We start from the raw sequence: 17,570 nt of genomic DNA, 5'->3' as shown, positions 1-17,570 counted from the left end.
CCATAATTCTGTGAAACTTTCCCCTCTGCCAAACAGGATTGATTTTGAATCTTCCTGAGGGAACACAGGGATGCACAAGGTTCTGCAGAAGATGAGGCTAAAAGTGAAATCTTAGCATTTACCTATAGAAATATTGATTTGGAGAGAGAGTATTTATGGTCTAAAGCTCAAGTCTTAGAATCCAGGCTCTTTACTGCTAGATTTTTTTTTTTTTTTTGTAGTTGAATCAAACCATTACAATTGGTTTTGTGACAGTTATGTTGTTTGAGGTTTTTGAGCAACATCTGAAACAAACTCCTGTCTTCAGTTTGTAGGTGTAAAAGCTCTGTTGATATTTATCACAGATTTCCCTGGTTTTCAAATTGTTGTATGATATCATTTTTTTCTAGTATCAAATGTAAGACAGTGCCACATTGTAACGAAGACTTCTGGGAGATGAATTCAAAAAGCTAAATAAAAATATGGTTTAAAGATTTGAAGTTCAGATTTGAAGTTCATTTGAAAAAGCAGTTGACCAGAGGTGATCATGCCTGAGTGGTCATATTAGTAATAGGTCCCTTGATATAACTAATGAAGGCGATTATCTGAATTTAACATGTGGCCTTTTTCAGTCTGACTGTTAGGTCCAGATGTTCTCTGATTAACTGTCTAATTGAAGTCTGATTTAACGGTTGTGATTGTATCTGGGTTTCTGGACTTTAGGAATTGTAATTTTAGAAATGTTTTCTATGAGTGATCTTATCTAACTGTAAGAGAAGAACTCAGTTTCATCTTCTGTGGGTTTTTTTTTCTTTTTCAGAGGGAGGCTTTAAATACCATAAGGTTTGGAAGGATAATGTTAACAGGTGTCATAAGCGAAACAAAATTCATCTGAGAGAGACTGGAAAATCTGGGCACTGGTAGACCCTGGAATGTGGGATGCTGTTCCCTCTGATTCAGTGCTCTGTGCTCCTGGGCAGCACTGTGGGTATAGGCAATTGAGGAAAACAGCAAGCTACTGACACTTACGTTAATTTAAAAAATAAATAAAAAGAAATCATGCTAGTTTTAGCATAGTTTTCTATCCCCCAGCCATGTTGCCTCAGGTAATAACATTCTGCTTCCCCAAATTCTCTTTGTAGTGTCAGTTAAATGCATTATTTTTCACTTCCTTCCTTAAACCCTGGCCTAGTGCTGTGTGGTGCTGCTGGGCTGTTGTCCTGTTTATCTCCAGGTTTGGAAGAACTCGGTTTTGGATTTTTCCTTTATCAGTATTTTTGTTAGTCTAATTTTAACATATTTCAGTGATCTTTTCAACAAAACCCCTAAAGAAACACTAGATTATTATTGGGCAAAAAGTTGGTAATAGATGGGAAATATCAATTATGAGATTATAGATATTATAGACTTGTATAGGAAGATAGATTCATAGGAAAAATACTAGTATATGTTTGAATAAGGTGCTTGAAGAAGCAATTATTTAATTCAAGTGTCCTGGCTCACATGAGTTTGGAGATATGCATTTAAAAAAAATAATCGTAATTAATTATGTAACTACATAAATTATATTGTGTTTTGACAATAGAAAGACATTGGTATTAATGAAGTAGAAAATACACATCCCAATGCTTGGGAAACAATGCCTGATTTATTTATTTTTTTTCCCAATTCTCAGTGCTGCATTTCAATTTGATTTGTTTCTATTTTTGTTGCAAGTCACAATAAAAACAAGGAAACTCATTACCATAGCGCGTGCTCTCCACAAAGGGGAATTATGAAAGTTTCTCTCCTATTTTTAGAAGTGAGATTTCCACCAGGTGCATTCTGCACGGGTTCATTTAGGAATTACCCCCTCAAGTATGCTGTATATCTCAACAAAATAGGTGCTTGCTTTTTATTCAAAACGGACGCAGAACAGCAGCACCAAGAAAATGCTGGAGGAGACAGAGATCAAATCAAAGCCACTGTGTCCAAGGAATAATTTTTGGTGAGTCGAGGAAGTGAATCCTATGGATTTCCAGTGTGCTGTAGAAGTAGTGGGCGCAGTACCTGGGATTTTAGAGCCTTGGCCAGTAGTGGCAGAAGGGTGCCCTGGCAGCAGAGCCAGGTCAGGCCCCAACGCCTTGAGCTCCTTTCTGGTCCCTAGAACTGAAGTCTGCAATAGTATCAGAAAAACATGTAGGAAAGTTGCTTAGCCTCTGACTGTGTTGCCTCTAGTAAAAAAAAAAAAAAACAAAACTAATGGTCTCATGTTCCTGTTATGTTTTATAACTCTCCATTGCTCACAGTCCCCACATTTTCAATGTGTATGTAATGTATAATTTAAGGACAAAAAACCCCACTTAGGTACTTAGGTATAACATTGATGTTCAGTTTATAATTCGTTGGAAGTACTGCAAACCTCTCTTTATATTCATTCAGGAATATGTTTTTTTCTTTTTCTTGATAACACATCTTCCCCCACGTTGCGTTAATTCCATTGTAGAGGTGTTTTTCGTAAATTTGCAGGATTCTGACTTGACTTTGGAAACTCCACTGACCTTTTCAGTTTCACAGTGTATGGCTGTTGTGCTTCAAGCTGCTTTAGGTAAAGGAATCTCACGTTCTGGGAGGGGACAGACTCTAGTATGTGTACATTTGGGTTTCGTACTGCTATTTCTGGGGAAGATTTGTGGAGATAACAGTGATGAATCATTGGTTAATACCTGTCAAATCCAGGTAGTCACAAGAATCCTTCAGTACATGCACATATAGACGCCCTTCTTGTTCTTCAGCATCTGAATCCTATTAACAGCTGTCAAAACCTGGTAAACTATTTATATGCTTTCACAATTTGTTTAATTGGATAGTTAGGAAATGGCATACAAGAAAAGCTTTTCTTTTTTTTTCATTTTTTTCTTTAGTCTGGCTGAACATCTGTAGCATTAGGGGCTCATTATCTCTGAATTGGCATAGCAAATCAGCAGCATCATTAAAATGCCACATTAAGATGATTAAGTTTCTTTGTTATCCAGTTGACTTTTTGCATGTGCTGAGGATTTCATGATTATGACCCCACTCCTTGTAAAACACTTGAGCAACATCACCCTTTTGTGCTGTTGTCTTTAATAGCTTCTGGTTTTTATTCTTTGTGCTTTTCATAACACTTCTGGCAAACTTTGCTTAACAACAGTACAAAACTCTTTTTTTTCTTTCTATATTTGATGCCAAAGTCTTGGACTAAATATGGGGGGGGGGTGTTGGTGAGGAGGGGGATGTCCTTCAGAGACTCCCTCTTAGACAGAACAGCTAAGATAATGCTCTAGCTTGTCTTAATTGTTTGCAGTTATTGACTTTTTTTTTTATTCTTGCGTTTTATAGAACGTATACAAGCACTGCTCATATGGTGACTCAGTCTGAAGTTGCCACCACAGCTTTATTTTGGATTTTTTCCAGAACCCATTGTTTTTACAGTGTTTCAGGTGAAACAAAAATATTACTCTGGAGTATGTCTTTCATCTTGTAATCATCTCCCCAGGAAATGAAACCATGTGCATCAGCCTTAACACATCACCCTGGTACTTTGTTGTGTAAAATCTACAACTTTTTTTTTTTTTTTTTTTTTTTTTTCCTGCAGTATGTATTACCTTCATGAACTGCCTCAAGAAAAATAGTTACCTGTGTTGGACACCATGAATAGTTTTTCCTCTTACAACTTCTTTACTTTCCCAAGCATAGAAGAGATAATATCACTGCTTTTTTCAACCTGGGGAAGTTTGTTAAGGATTGTTAAGGATACTCCTGTTTTTCCACACTTCATTATCCCTTTTCTGCTTGATGTTACAGTTGCATTCCTCTTGCTTAAGGAGGACCAGCCTGGAAACTCCCTCATTTCATTCAAATCTGTTGATACGATCTTTAAGTGACAGACCCAAACCTTTTCACACTTCTGCCAGTCTCCTATCTCACACAATTGCCTCTGCCTGCCAGCACGCAGAGCAACAGCCGGGGCTGAAAAAAGAATTTGCTTGCTTCAGACCTCGGCAACCACTTGGTTAATTTTGGGCAGACCCGAACTCACCCATCTTTTCCCTGGGCTGCTTTGCACCAGTTTTCTTCTGCATGGCTGGCTGCTCCCAGCCTGGCAGGGAAGCCTCTGACCGCTAACGAGTGTCTTAGGATAGAAAAATTCCAACACTTCTTAACCCTTGCTTGATTTTTTTTTTTAAAAAAACCCTCTTCCTTAGTGGCTTCTGCTGTCTGCTCTCAGTCACCAGAAGGTGAATTTTTCCGTTGAGGTTCTTTAAACGCCTACATGCAAACTGAAACGCGCTCGAGCTTTGGTGGGATATCGCTGACAGCTGGAGAGACAGCGCTGCTTGCAGGGGGAGGCAGCGGTGGAAAAGCCTTGGTAAGGGCTCAGGTGCACCCTTCCCTGTTACTGTAAGAAAACAAATGCATTGCAAGCAGCCAACATGCAGCATGGAAAATGCAGAGGCAATTATTTTCCGCAGCGGAACCATAGGATGCCCAGTGTGTGGCAGTCAGCAAGTGCTTGCCATGGGGATCGCAGCGCTCGTGCGTCGTGAGCAGGAACGTAACTCGGTACAAGAGTGAAAAGTTGTGAGCTGTGAACTTGTGGTGAGAAACGGTAGAAAACGGTAGAGAAGTCTGCTCAATAGGAGGTTACAGCTAGTCCTCCACTGCTAAGCCATCGCATTTAATGCAGACGAAAGGTGAGACGTTAAATAGAAAGTGGGAATTGAAATTGTGTCTGAAAGCACCACCAAGGTGCAGCTGCAGCGTGCGCTTCCTTTTACCATTCTGCGCAGGATGTAGCAAATTATTTTGGAGCTGTCTCCTGCTGGGGGGCGGAGATGGGGGTGAACAACTCATTTTTTTGGAAAAGCGACTCTGTTGAAAGCTGCTTTCAGCAACCAGCAATAGCTTTTCCTTGGAGTGATGGAAGTGGATGCTTAAACTAATTCTGAGAGAGTGGGATCTTCCAACCTCAGGCATGAATCTGGCAGCAGAGGAAGCCCCATTCCAGTGGAAGGGGGACTTGGGACGTGAAACAGGGCATTAGGTGCAGTGGGACATGGCACACTGGGAGGTGAAGCCTCCATGGGAGCCTCAGAACAAACCCCCAAACCTGTGCGAGCCCTCCTGGGGCCGGGGCAGTCAGTCCCAATGCAGAACTTCAAAAAACGTCTAGGACAAGGGGATAAAAACACATGATATGGGGGAAAAAATCCTCCTGTGGGTGTCACCGTCTGGGGAGGGCACTAAAAGGAATCTCCTGGAGTTTTCTACCCTTGTGTGGGTTCTTGCATGGGATGAAGCAATGATCACCCACCTGTTTCCCCCCCCCTTCCATTCACTTTAGCCCAGAGTAAGATAGATCGGCTGGGCTCAGTGCAAGCATCAAGGCTAGAGGAGCGATGTTATCACCAAAATATTGTTGAAAATTTTGATTGCGTGAAAGTATTGGCTGCCAGATTTTTATTTTTCAGTGCTTGCTTTTATGTTGCCACCTCATTTTTGCTGTCACCCATTGTTTGTTCTCAGCATTTGATGTGGTTTATTACTCAGAACCAGAGCTAATACATATTCAGCAGTCCATGTTCTGTACTTTGGAGAAAGGACAAGTGATTAAATGCCATATTTAACTGTCTAACCCTCAGTCTGAGAGAGGAGCAGGTGCCCATGAGAACAATACTTTCAAACAGGAAACAATGTGTTTTATCTCTTAATGCTTTTCTTCACTTAGTAGCTTGAGGCATAACTCAAGTTTCAGCCATAACCCAGCTCCTATCTAGATAGAAAAGTCCACTTCAAGCAGAAAAAAAGGCTGCCCCATCAATTAGTAAGGATTTTAATGAGCGTGCTGGTAATGCTGGAGTTAATAGCAGAAAAGAAATTCAGCCATAGTTAGGAATCATTAGCAGTTTATGTAGTGCGAGCCATTTGCTGATATTTTTTCATGGGAACATTATTGTTAGTAAATTATTAGCTACTTGTTACATTCTTCTCTTGTCGTGAAGTTGCATTAATATGAGGCGATGCCTTTGATTCCAGAGTTTTCTCTGGACACAGCAGCAAGTTCAGGAACCTACTCAAGGCCATGGATGTTGGTCTTCAAGAGTCTTCGTGGTCTTTGCTGTGTGCTTGCAATGTGACTTTGGACAAATCTTGTAACATTTCTGCAATATATTTATTTATCAGGCAATCTTTACTACCTTTACTGGTTTTACTCATACAGCAGTCTTCAATACAGGTATCAGGATTATCGAATGCTTCTCGAAACATTTGAGATCTTTCGATAAAAATTGCAATTGCAAGTGAAGATTCAGATTACTGATTGGGATTAATTGATGAGAATCTTTACCATGGGAAACTCAGGGTCTTACTGGATCAGACTTTTTTTAGGCATGCTTGAAAGTTCCACAGGAAGTTACAAGTATCCCTTTTAACATGTCTTTCTGTATTTCCAATTCATAGGAAAATCTTGTGGCACTCATTTCTGTAGGCTAATGGCCAGATGTAGAAACAAGTACTTTATTTTATATTCTGAATAGTACCCTGTAATTGCAAGAACAGAAGTTTGTCCTGTACTATGCTTTTGTAATCTGCAGAAGGAAGTTATCCATCAAAGGTAATAATAAATAGGTCAATATTTTTAAAGGTTATCTCATTGTGAGTATCACTATGCATATATGACCTATGAAGATTCACGTCTTAACTGCATTTTTTTTTTTATCTCTGTGAGTTTCCGTAAAACTGTAAGGAAAGTATTGATGTAATTTTATGTAATTTTTGGTAATTTTTTAAAGAGACTTCATGGTATCTGAAATGATCATTTTCTTGATTTGTGTGCTTTGTTTTACCTGCAGATGATGTTAAAGTGAAAGGTGAATACAGTGACAGAGAGGAGAGTGCTTTAAATTCAGAGCCTATGGAAAACCCAGAAGAATCTGAAATACCTTACACCTATCCCAGAGAATATAACGAATATGAAAGCATTAAACTGGAAAGACATTCTGGTTCATATGACAACATCAGGCCAGCTAGTGGAAAAATGAATTGTGATATCTGTGGATTAGCCTGCATTAGCCTCAATGTCTTGATGGTTCATAAGCGTAGCCACACTGGTAAATATCCCTATATTATTCTTGCAAGAGCTCAATACTGACAGGATAACAATTTGTAATGTAGACTATTTTTAGAAAAGGTTACCAAAATTGGGATTTCCTTGTTCTGTCCCTGACTCCGCGTGTGATCTCTGGCAAGTTACTCACTTTTCTGTGCCTCACTTCACCCACCTTTCTTCCTATCGGGATTCGGTATTAGTAAACGCAAATTTGTGAGGCATTTTAAGAATTTTGGATGAAAGGCACTATGTTGTTTAATTGTGTCAGCCACAAAACACAAGGTAGATTGGTTTTGTGCTGCCATTTCCAGTCTGTGTGCTGTATTTCTCTTTGTGCTTTACTTTGGCAACAAACCAATGAGCATCGTAGATTTTGACCTGCAGTGAGATAAGACTTCTTTTTCTAAAAACTGCTAGCTTGTTGGAATCAGCCTCCTCCAGAACACTTATTTCCATGGGAAAGTCTGTACGTTGTTTTCCATAGTCATGCATATATTGCACAAAGCTCTGACCCCAGAGCTGCATGTAACTCCCACTGAAGTCAATGGAAGGGCTGTGTGTGTTTCTGTAGGCAAAAAGTGATCGAGTATCTCATTCGTTCCTCTTCCAAAAAGGAAAGGGTATGAGGATAGCGTGATACCCACATAACCATTAAATGTCCTTTTTTGTATGTCATTTTAAGGTGAACGGCCATTCCAGTGTAATCAGTGCGGAGCTTCCTTTACTCAGAAGGGAAACCTCCTCCGCCACATTAAACTACATACAGGGGAAAAACCTTTTAAATGTCATCTTTGCAGTTATGCCTGCCAAAGGAGGGATGCGCTAACAGGTCACTTAAGGACACATTCTGGTAAGTGACTTCAAAGGCACTTCACGTGTTTCAGATGTGTGTCAGTGGGACACGAGGCGTGGAAAGCAGAGCAGGCAGCGAGGTCTGCTCCGCCTGCTTAGCTCTGAAGCATCGCCAAAGGGCAGAGACCCCTCGGCTGTGCTGGTGGAGCCCTCTGGGGAACGGGCTCAGCATCATCAGGTGGGGACAGAGCAGGGAAATCCCACCGTCACAGCTGCTTGCGGTGAGGAGAGAGCAGCCTCCGAGCAAAGTGCCTCCCTGCTGTTTTCACAAGCTCGGAACCTGAGGAGCAGTGAGAAAATGTTTTGCTGGGGTTTTCTTCCATTCCCATCCTGAGCCATTGGAATAACTTGGAGCGTAATCAAAGAGAAGGTTACTGCCAGTTAACACCTCGCTGTTGTGTAGTGCCTTTCATCTGAATGTCTTAACGTGCTGAACAAATGCCAGCGGTATTTCTCAACACTGGTAGGGTATTGCATCCACTTCACAGATGGGAGAAATGGAGGCACAGGGCTGAGGTGACTTGAATAACAAGTCAGGTATAAACTGATTAACCTTAATTCCTGCCGTTCTTTAGGAGCCAGGTCATGGTTGCTCTTTGATTTGTGTATATCCTGTGTCATATCGGGGTGCTCTAAATTATAAATGTTATCTCTGCACTGCATTTAACAGGAATAAAATAAACCTCACAAAGAATCAAAGTTAAAAATGGGATTACCTTACACGAGGAAATGAGATTCTGATTTGATCAAGAACCCAGCACAGTGGTCATGACCGTCCCCCCCCAACACATCACGCTTCAGACATATCGGGGGCTTATTGTGACTGAAGCTTTTAAGAGCTGGCTTATTAAGCAGCATAAGGGAAATCTCCTTAAGTGAATCACACGAATGAGCGAACAGTAGCATTACCATTAGGGAGTATGGTCTTTTTGCACAGTACATGATGCAAGGCTGCTTGCATTCGCGATGACGTTGTGCCCAAGTGTGTTAGGGAATGTCTGTTGGTGAAGCAGTAATGAAATAATTCAGGGCGTGCCTCCAGTCTTATATGACGCACTGGGAAAGGCTGCGTGGTTATCTCGAGTTTCAAACAGGCTTGTTTTTGCTTAAATGAATTAGGAGCATAATTTGCTGTACAATAAATGCCTCTGGAAATGAAGTAAGCCTCACAAATGGGTTTGGCTTAACTTGAAATTCGTGAGATCCTTAAAAACATCAGTGCAGCCGGGACCAAAATGGGGCAGTTAGAACAGTTGTGGTCCCAGTCGTGGCACTTTTGGGCTTCCCGAGGGAAGCTGTGTCAAGGGCACAGGGCTCCCAAGGGCTGTGTCTGACTGCGAGGCCTCTTTTCTGGCACTGAGCTAGGGGGGCAAGGAGGGCTGTGTGAGTCTGGTGGGCTTCACCCTCATATAACCCTGATTTTGTCATCATTACAACGCCCATCAACTTAGCAGAAATTTAAAGCATTCTCCATTTATGTTATCAGTAACCATACGCTGGAAGGTCAGGGGGAGCGTGTTTCAGTGGTCCCCTGTGGTTATTTCATGCTGCTCTCTGATTTTTCTAGTGGAGAAGCCGTACAAGTGTGAGTTCTGCGGCAGGAGCTACAAGCAGAGGAGCTCGCTGGAGGAGCACAAGGAGCGGTGCCGTACCTACCTGCAGAACGCTGGCATGTGTGAGGCTGGTGAGTTTATCACATTACAGTGCCTCCCCTTTCTTTTTTTTTTTTTTTTTTTTTTTTTTTGTACGTTACAGTGCTTAAAAAGGGCATCTGGTAAGCTGTTAATTCACAGCCTGAGAATAGTTTTTACTACAATCATTTTCAGTAACCTGAGGGGCTGTAACATCTTATAAAAGGGTCTGGTTTAATGCATCCCTCAGGCAGCTAGTTAAAGAATGCTTTTATTTTAATCACTTTTTTATTTCACAGTTACTTTTGAATAAAACATCTGAAGTACCTTCTACGCAGCATTTCTGTAGGTGACACTCACAGTATGTTAAATTATTCCTACATTAATGCCATTATGTTGCTTATTGTGCTGGATGAGTTGACGCCTGTAGTTGTTGACAGCAGTTGTTCACGTGGCTCTCTTTGATCCTTGTTCTAAAGAAAATGAAGGGCTGTTGGTCAGAATTAGTTAGAATTTGCAGAAGCATTAGTGGCAAGATCCCAGGGCATGGAAATGGGGTGACGTCCTGCAGGTCGCTGACAGATCGGCCTGCAAAGTAGCGAGGGGTAAAGGACTTCCTTAAGTGTAGGGCTGTCTTTGAAAAAGGATGAAGGTGAAATGTATCAAACACTTTTCTTTTTTTTTTTTTTTTAAATTTCCCTTTTCACAGTTTCAGTGCAGCAGTTCTGAAAATATTTTGATGAAAAATAACTGCCGTAATCTTTGAGCCTTATTCACCTGAGTATTTCCAATCCGAAAATGAACTTGTGCGATTTTAAGTTTCACAATACACCAGTATGTCAGGAAAGAATTACTTTCCTCAGTCACAGACGCGAGGAATGGTTGTGATCTCCCAAAAGATTGTACAGCCAATTCACAGCAGAGTTAAGGCTACAGTTTCAGAATTCAGGTTCCCATTTTTTTTTGATATCCAGCCTTAAAACCAACCAAACAAAAAAAACACCCAAACCAACCACCCCCCAAAAAAACAACCAACCTTTAAAGCATCAGGCTCCCTAGTTTGGGTTGTGACTTTCAAATAGCATTTTATTTTCAGGGAAAACATGAAGCTGAGTTTTCAGAGAAGAAAAATAAAGTGTAAAATTGCATTTAGAGAGATGACAACATTAACAAAGACCATTTAATAAGAATTAAAAAATTGTGTTTGGTGATGTGATTATCAAGCAAAAACTGTGCTGGCATCATCACAAGCTAGGCCCCAAACCGGGTGTGAATACCCATTGATATGTGGTGATAACTTTGTGTGCATGAGAATCTTCACCCTGGGCAGAGTAGGCTGGCGGTCAGGCAGTGACACATGCCGCCCCCCTGAAAAAAAAAAAAAAAGTCAAAAAGAAACAATGATTTCGTAGTGTTTCATGGAGTATCTTCTTTTCAGCAAGTGACATGTTTTTTTAGAGCATTAGTAAAAGTAAATGGTTGTGTGAGTGTCAGCAAGTTTTGATTTTCATGAGAACCCATACATATTGTAACTGTGGTTTTATGTTACAGTACATGCTCTCATGATGGCAATCACTTTATGTCCACCATGTGAAAATGGAAAACATGATACCTACTATGGATTCCCGATTTTAAATAATTCTTTGTTTATATTCGTTTCAGAATAGCAACGTTTCAGTTATCCAGAATCTGCAGTGTAGTACTCTAAAGCAGTACAGTGCGCTTTAAATTGGCCACAGAGGAAATGTAAATTTCCAGTATGACATGATATGGCTGTACTCGATGCCTTTAAGACCTTCACGCCTTAAAAAATATTGTGGTGTTTTTAGTAGTGTAGTAAGTTTTATGAAAAACAGGAACTCCAATCTTGCTGAGGCATTTCCATTCAATTTTCTGGTATCAGCAGTATATTAGATCACAGAATGAGAGGGAGGGAAGGCTGGAAAGGACCTTGGGAGGTCATTTAGTGCCTTTTTTTTTTTTTTCTTTCCTGAAGTGTAGTACTTTGCTTTTGTTTTTAGTGAACATTGTTTTAGGATTTCTGACTATTTTCCTACTTCCCTGCATCATTTTGCATTTTGGCCCTCTGTTCTGAAGTCCTTGCAACCTTCTCACATGGAGCCATCGTTAAGTGCAAGCGTGCTCAGTGTGCCATCATCCACGCCATTAATTAAAGCATTAAACAGCATCAGGACTGTAGTTACCCTGCTAGTTGCTTTTTAAAGTGAGGTTTGCACGTTCCAAACCTAGCAGTGTGGAAATATTTGAGAAAGAAAAGTTTTATGTAACAATATTGTTCGAGTGTTGCTCAGTCCCTGATAGCGATCTCTGGTCGCGTTGTTCTCATTGCACAATAACCCACCTCTGTTCCACTCTCCATTATTTAGTGACCACATAGAGATGCTACAGGAAGCAATGCCTCTAATTTGAGCTCCGCTTTGTACTTTAGGGTTTTGTTAACAATGCCCGCATGTTCTAAAAATTATGCTCACATTTACGGTGTGAGAGAAACCACACTATGGAAACAATTCAGCTCAGGCTGAGTGATGGTGCATTCGTGTTCTGGGCTGGAAGAGAAGTGCCTGCACCCTGCACACACACAGTGGGGCGTTAGGGCGAGCAGCGCTGCTGCCTGGGGAGCTGGCTTGTCTGCTGGCGATTACAACAAAACACAAGCACTCCTCTGTAGTGAATAAGTTACATTTTTCACCCCCCAAAAAAATCTTACGAAAGTGGCGGGCAGCAGCTCTCGAACAGTGCTGAGAGCTCAGGGGGTTGAGCAGAGGTTGGGAAGCTGTTGGGAAGCAGGAGATGCTGCACTGCATCTGGAGTGGGGATTTCATCAGTCTGCAGGATTTCTTTCAGCACACTTAGCCTTTTTGTTGTTTTCTGGCTGTTCTGGTGAACCATCAGAAGTATTTAGCTTGCAGGGCATCTCAGGATCACAGGCTGAAACGGGCCAAGTGCTTTGGAAGTGTGGATTTGCTTCATGACTATCCAGCTCTTAGTCTAACTTTGAGCAAAGTGCTTGATCGTTTCTGTCAGTCCAGCCTGAAATTTATTTTTAGATACATGTTATAGTTGGATAATTAGTTTGTTAAATTAATGTCACAGTGCACAGTGGAATCATCCAGTGGGTAAGGTAATCGAGGAGGGAAACAGGGCGTGATTATTTCTCTCTTTCTTTGAGCAGACTTTGGAGAATTTTGAGAGAGAGAAAATGTTTCCTAAATGCTAAATATTATTCTTGGATTGTTTAGTAAGTGACCCAGGAGAAAGAGAGGGGTGAGATCATTAAATCAGCCTTTAAGAAGGGAGAGAACCTATGGAACTACCTATGCCTCAATGGGAGCAGAGTCTGTTTCCCCCAGGGCTGTATTATGGACACATTGTCAAGGCCTTTTATGGCCCATAAAAAGAGGTTATTTAGTTCTTTAGGAAAAAAATGGCCATTGGCAAGGAGTAGAAAATCTTACGGTGAAAGGAAAACTCTCAGCTTTAAAATGAAATGGCAGACAGGCGTCAGGCTGGAAGATTGATGCTTACAGATGTCCCAGAACATATTATGTAGGTCAATAGTTAGTGTCTCTTCAGCAATCTCGTCTGAGTAAAGACTATTGTTACCTCTGCAGGAAGCTGCTTGTCTGCCCTTTTGACACTAATTTAATGAAGTTCCCTTGATGGCGCATAAATAACATTGAAAAGACAAGCAGGCACTGATAACGTGTAGCTTCCAGTGTGTTCCCTGGCTGGGGGGGCTCCCAGAAACTTTGCTCTTTGAGTTCTGTCAGAAGAGACAGAAAAACAGATTCTGAAAATGTCTGAAAATGTGAAATTTGAGCTTTGATAGTGCAACAACTCAAAAAGTTAAACATTGAGGAAAAAGAAGAACTAGAAGGAAATAAGCAAAACAAATGAAGAAATGGCAAGGACTAGGGAGCTGCTGTTAAGGCGTGATGAATAGTGCATTTTTCATATTTTTCTTTTTTGTTTACAATATAAGGTTTTAAATATATGACGTTACCATTATCTTGCTCAAAGTAGTTGTGGAATTTCTTTTTTTAAAAAAATCACAACCTATTAATTACTTGTAATCTGAGTGGGCTGGGGATAGTTCAACCCTCGAAGTGCAGTTATCTGAAGATAATCTGAAGTGTTCAGAAGGGATATTCCAGTTTTTGGAACATGAGTCCTGAAATTAAAAATACCGTGACATTATTCTTAAAAGTTTACTCGGGTTTCTGGCCAAAATCCAAAGCGGATGACTATGGTCTGCCTAACTTTCCCTTACAGTTTCAACTTAATTTGATGTTTTGTATAGTTCTGTGTACATGGGTAGGTAGTGGCTCGGTGCTTCAGGCTGGGAGCAGTTGCATTTTAGCCTAAAATGAACTTTGAGACTGCCTCCTTTATGTATTTATGTAAGTTTCTAAACACATTAGAGTAATTTGGAATAAAAATCAGACGAGAAAAACAACATGTTACTATCTTTAAGGCATTTTATATGCGTGCTGTCTGAGTCTGGCCATCATGTATATAATAGGGTTACAGCCTGGTGAAACAGGCTTAACATAGTGCTGCGTTGAGCCCTATTATCCCAACCATCCTGAGTCATATTTGTAGTTAGTTCGTGTGGCATGGAGTATTTATGAAGCACTTTACATTTGCAAAGTGCTGTACAAACATTAACAAATAGTTCTGCTGAGGTTTGGTGAGTCATGGTTTGTGCTGACTGAAACTCATCTGATATCAATAACAGTCACAATAAACAAATAAGGAGTGACTTTAAAATTTATAGGGAAACGCTGCACACTGAGCTGTGGAAGGATGATATTGCAGTTTTATCACTTGTACTTAGAAAACTGTATTTTAAGTCCAATACTCAATATAACTGCACTTAGCAGGACTGAAGTGACACCAAAGCATTTGGATCATTTTCCTCTGGCATTGCTTGTCTCTTATGTAGATTATGCTACATATTTATCTATCTATCTATTTATTTATTTAAGGCATCTGGGTGCACTAGTACCATAACAACAGCCAGGATTCTTCCACCATGAGACCTGACCTTTCACATTACCTTGACAAAATCAGTGACCCTTCCTCATCCTCATCTGCCTCTATTTAGATATCAAACTCTCAAAGGCATGGGCAGTCCCTTAAAAGGTGTCTGGTTGTCACCCCAGCGGTCCCCATTGCTGCACCTCATAGTGCAGCTTTAATATGAAGTACCACTACCGATACTTGTTCTTGAGGCGAGTGCAGGGCTTGTGGGGGGAAGCCACGGCAGCTATATTCATTATTAGTCTGGCAGTAGTGATATGAGGTGGCAGTCCTCCTCGGCGTGGCTGATCCAGCTCAAAACCCGTGCAGCCTCCATGAGGTCGAGAGCAAGCAGTTATTTCCGTGAAATGCTGGGCACTGGCTACCAAAGCTAGAGGAAGGCTCTGGGAAACAGTAAAATCCTTAAAACAGTGGTCCAGTCTCGAGGGAGTGATCCTAGGGCACGTGCACTTTTCCCAAAATTAGAAATTCTGCAGGTTTGAATGGGCTTTAAAATACCTAATGCTTATAAGGGTGCCAAAGAGCAAAGGTTCTCAATTAGCTCTAGCTGTTAGAAAAAAGATTAAGTGATGCTGATATTTGAGAAAGAAAAAAAAAAAAGTTATAAGTGAATATTGAAAAGTTATGTTATTTTATTGGAGCACTGAAGTATTTTATACAAGTTTTTAGTTGAGAAGACATCTCGGTGTGACTGATATCTAAAGCAGTGCAGCCAGGGGCCGGGAGGTCCTGTACTGACGTTTTGGAGCACTAGGACAGGACGCTCTGCAGGTGTCACGGTTCTTATTACTCAGAATCAAAAAGAAAGGCTAACAAAGGTTCTGTCTCCTTCTACATTTTGTAACCAACCCGTCCAGCCTGTTTGTTTTGCACTTCCTTTTGCTAATGAAGGTATTGGTTTTGTATGGTTTGTGATCTCCCTGCGTGCGCTCAGGACTGCAAGATCGGTGTCTGTTTCTGTGCTTGCTTCCACTGACCGCAGCTGATGCCCAAGACGCAGAGAGCAAGAACGACAGAAAAAGCAACAAAACAAGTTTACATCAGATCTCCAAACTGTTTCCTTCCAGTTAGCGTGGCAAACTCCGGAGATTAGACCATTCATTTCTTCCTTTTTCTTTTTTTCTGATTTTTTTTTCCTTTTCACCTACTTTTTTTTCTTTTTTTTTCTTTTCACATTTCCAAACTAGCAAACGTGGAGGCAAGGCACATCAAGGCAGAGATGGGGAGTGAAAGAGCCCTTGTGCTGGACAGGCTAGCAAGCAACGTGGCAAAGCGAAAAAGCTCAATGCCTCAGAAATTTATTGGTAAGAACAAAAAACCTTTTCATGTGCAACAGTTAAATCTGCAAAAGTTGGTAGTTTATAGTACAATGCCTCTGCTTATTTTAAATGTCCTTTTCAAGCTTGCAATCTAATTCAAGAGAATATGAATACAGTAACTTCGATTTTCTGATGTGTTTTAGTTACTTGTAGAGTTTTGATTAAAGGATTGTGTTCTAAGAGATGCTTGAGAACGGGATTTAATCTGCTATTGTGCTTTGTATCTATTTTGTAGTCAATTTATAAATATTTCTTATGAGATTCCATGTGTTGTTTTCTGTACCTATGCATTTGCTGGGTTCTTCACAGGAGAACAGGAGCATGTAATGCTGTTGAGAGCTGAATTCCTGTTCTAGTAAGCAGGAGCTGAAGCTACTTGCAGGATGCATGTGTGGAATAAGGCCTAAAGACAGAAAAGTATTGGATTGCTGTTAGTCATCTGCTGAATTTGAATATGATTTTAAAAAAATATCAGATCCTTTCTTGTGGTAACTTAAGCTGCAAGATGTTTCCAGAGCATTTTCTTTGCATTTAATTGTATATGATCAGAATTTTGCATACTGGGGATGTGGAGTACGAGTTTGGCAGGTTCTGTGTCGCCGTGAGCGCCTGATCCTCTTGGCTGGTCTCGTTCCATCAGCTCGCCTTTTAACAAAGTAAAATGCAATTCTCGTGTCCCGAGTGGAGACCTGACTTGGTGCTCATGCTATACAGCTGCTAATAAGGTCTGGTTTGTAGCAGCCTGTACGGGTGCACCCAGTGCTCAATGTTTTTCTCACACCCTAAAATTCCCCCTGCGAGCAGGGCCCCGTGGCTGATGCTGGTGCACGTGAGCAGAGAGGGGGGGCGCAGGGCTTGAGCGTGCAGGAAGGGATCAACCCTTGCCTGGGGGGACCCACAATCAGAGGGTCTGAGGATGTCTCGGGTGTCCGGGGCTGAGGTCCCAGCCTAGGGAAAGCTGTGCTGCTAAACCCGTGTGTACGTGCAAGCAATTCCTGCAGGTAATTTTGGCGGTAATCCTTGCCGGATTTGGTGGGTAGCGCTGGGCTTTCTCCATCTGCTAAAACTGGTAACGTTTATTTAGACACCTTTTTTTAAAAAAAAAAGGTTTTAAAAGGTCACCTTCTAATAGAGGAGTGAGTGATGCTGCCACTCCAGCTGAGTACCTTTGGGTACCTAATACTGAAACTGTCGACTCTGTAACTTGGACCTTGCATGTATGTTGTGATTCAAAAAGTAATACTAATGCAAGTGTTTTTGAAAATCTTCAGCTTCCTTTTTTTTTGGTACTGAGTTGAGCTTCACGCTGTCATGTTTCACAATGGCTATCAGGTTGATCTTTGTGTGTTTTATTGAACACGTCTTGTGCAGGACACAACCACTCAGCCTGTGCTCAGAGTCGAGCACAAGCACGGTGTCCGATTTGTTTTACCATACTCATATGGAATGGATTCTTTTTTGATTTGGGATTGTCCTCAGCAGTGCAGTCTGCAGATAACCGATTTCGGGAACTTACTGTTTTTCTACAACCTCTATGATTGGCATGTTCTTGTTAGGTAATGTGTGAAAAAATGACTCACCCGGTCCCTTTTATCC

At 41.0% G+C, this 17,570-nt stretch overlaps 1 protein-coding gene across 1 annotated transcript in view; it reads left to right on the top strand.

Annotated features, from left to right (window-relative positions):
* The window catches only part of IKZF3 (IKAROS family zinc finger 3), a gene marked incomplete at both ends in the record, with an annotated part of 31,163 nt that overhangs the window by 9,564 nt on the left and 4,029 nt on the right, over nt 1-17,570 (top strand). The window contains 4 exons of the mRNA XM_084300939.1: nt 6,852-7,109; nt 7,791-7,958; nt 9,528-9,644; nt 15,843-15,959. Of these exons, the coding sequence (XP_084157065.1) occupies nt 6,852-7,109; nt 7,791-7,958; nt 9,528-9,644; nt 15,843-15,959 (660 nt within the window). The remainder of the gene's footprint in view (nt 1-6,851; nt 7,110-7,790; nt 7,959-9,527; nt 9,645-15,842; nt 15,960-17,570) is intronic.

This window comes from Netta rufina (assembly GCF_964035555.1).
Source record: "Netta rufina genome assembly, chromosome: 24".
Taxonomy (NCBI): Eukaryota; Metazoa; Chordata; class Aves; order Anseriformes; family Anatidae; genus Netta; species Netta rufina.
Note: the sequence above shows the minus strand (reverse complement) of the source record. Positions and strands in the feature narration are given on the sequence as shown.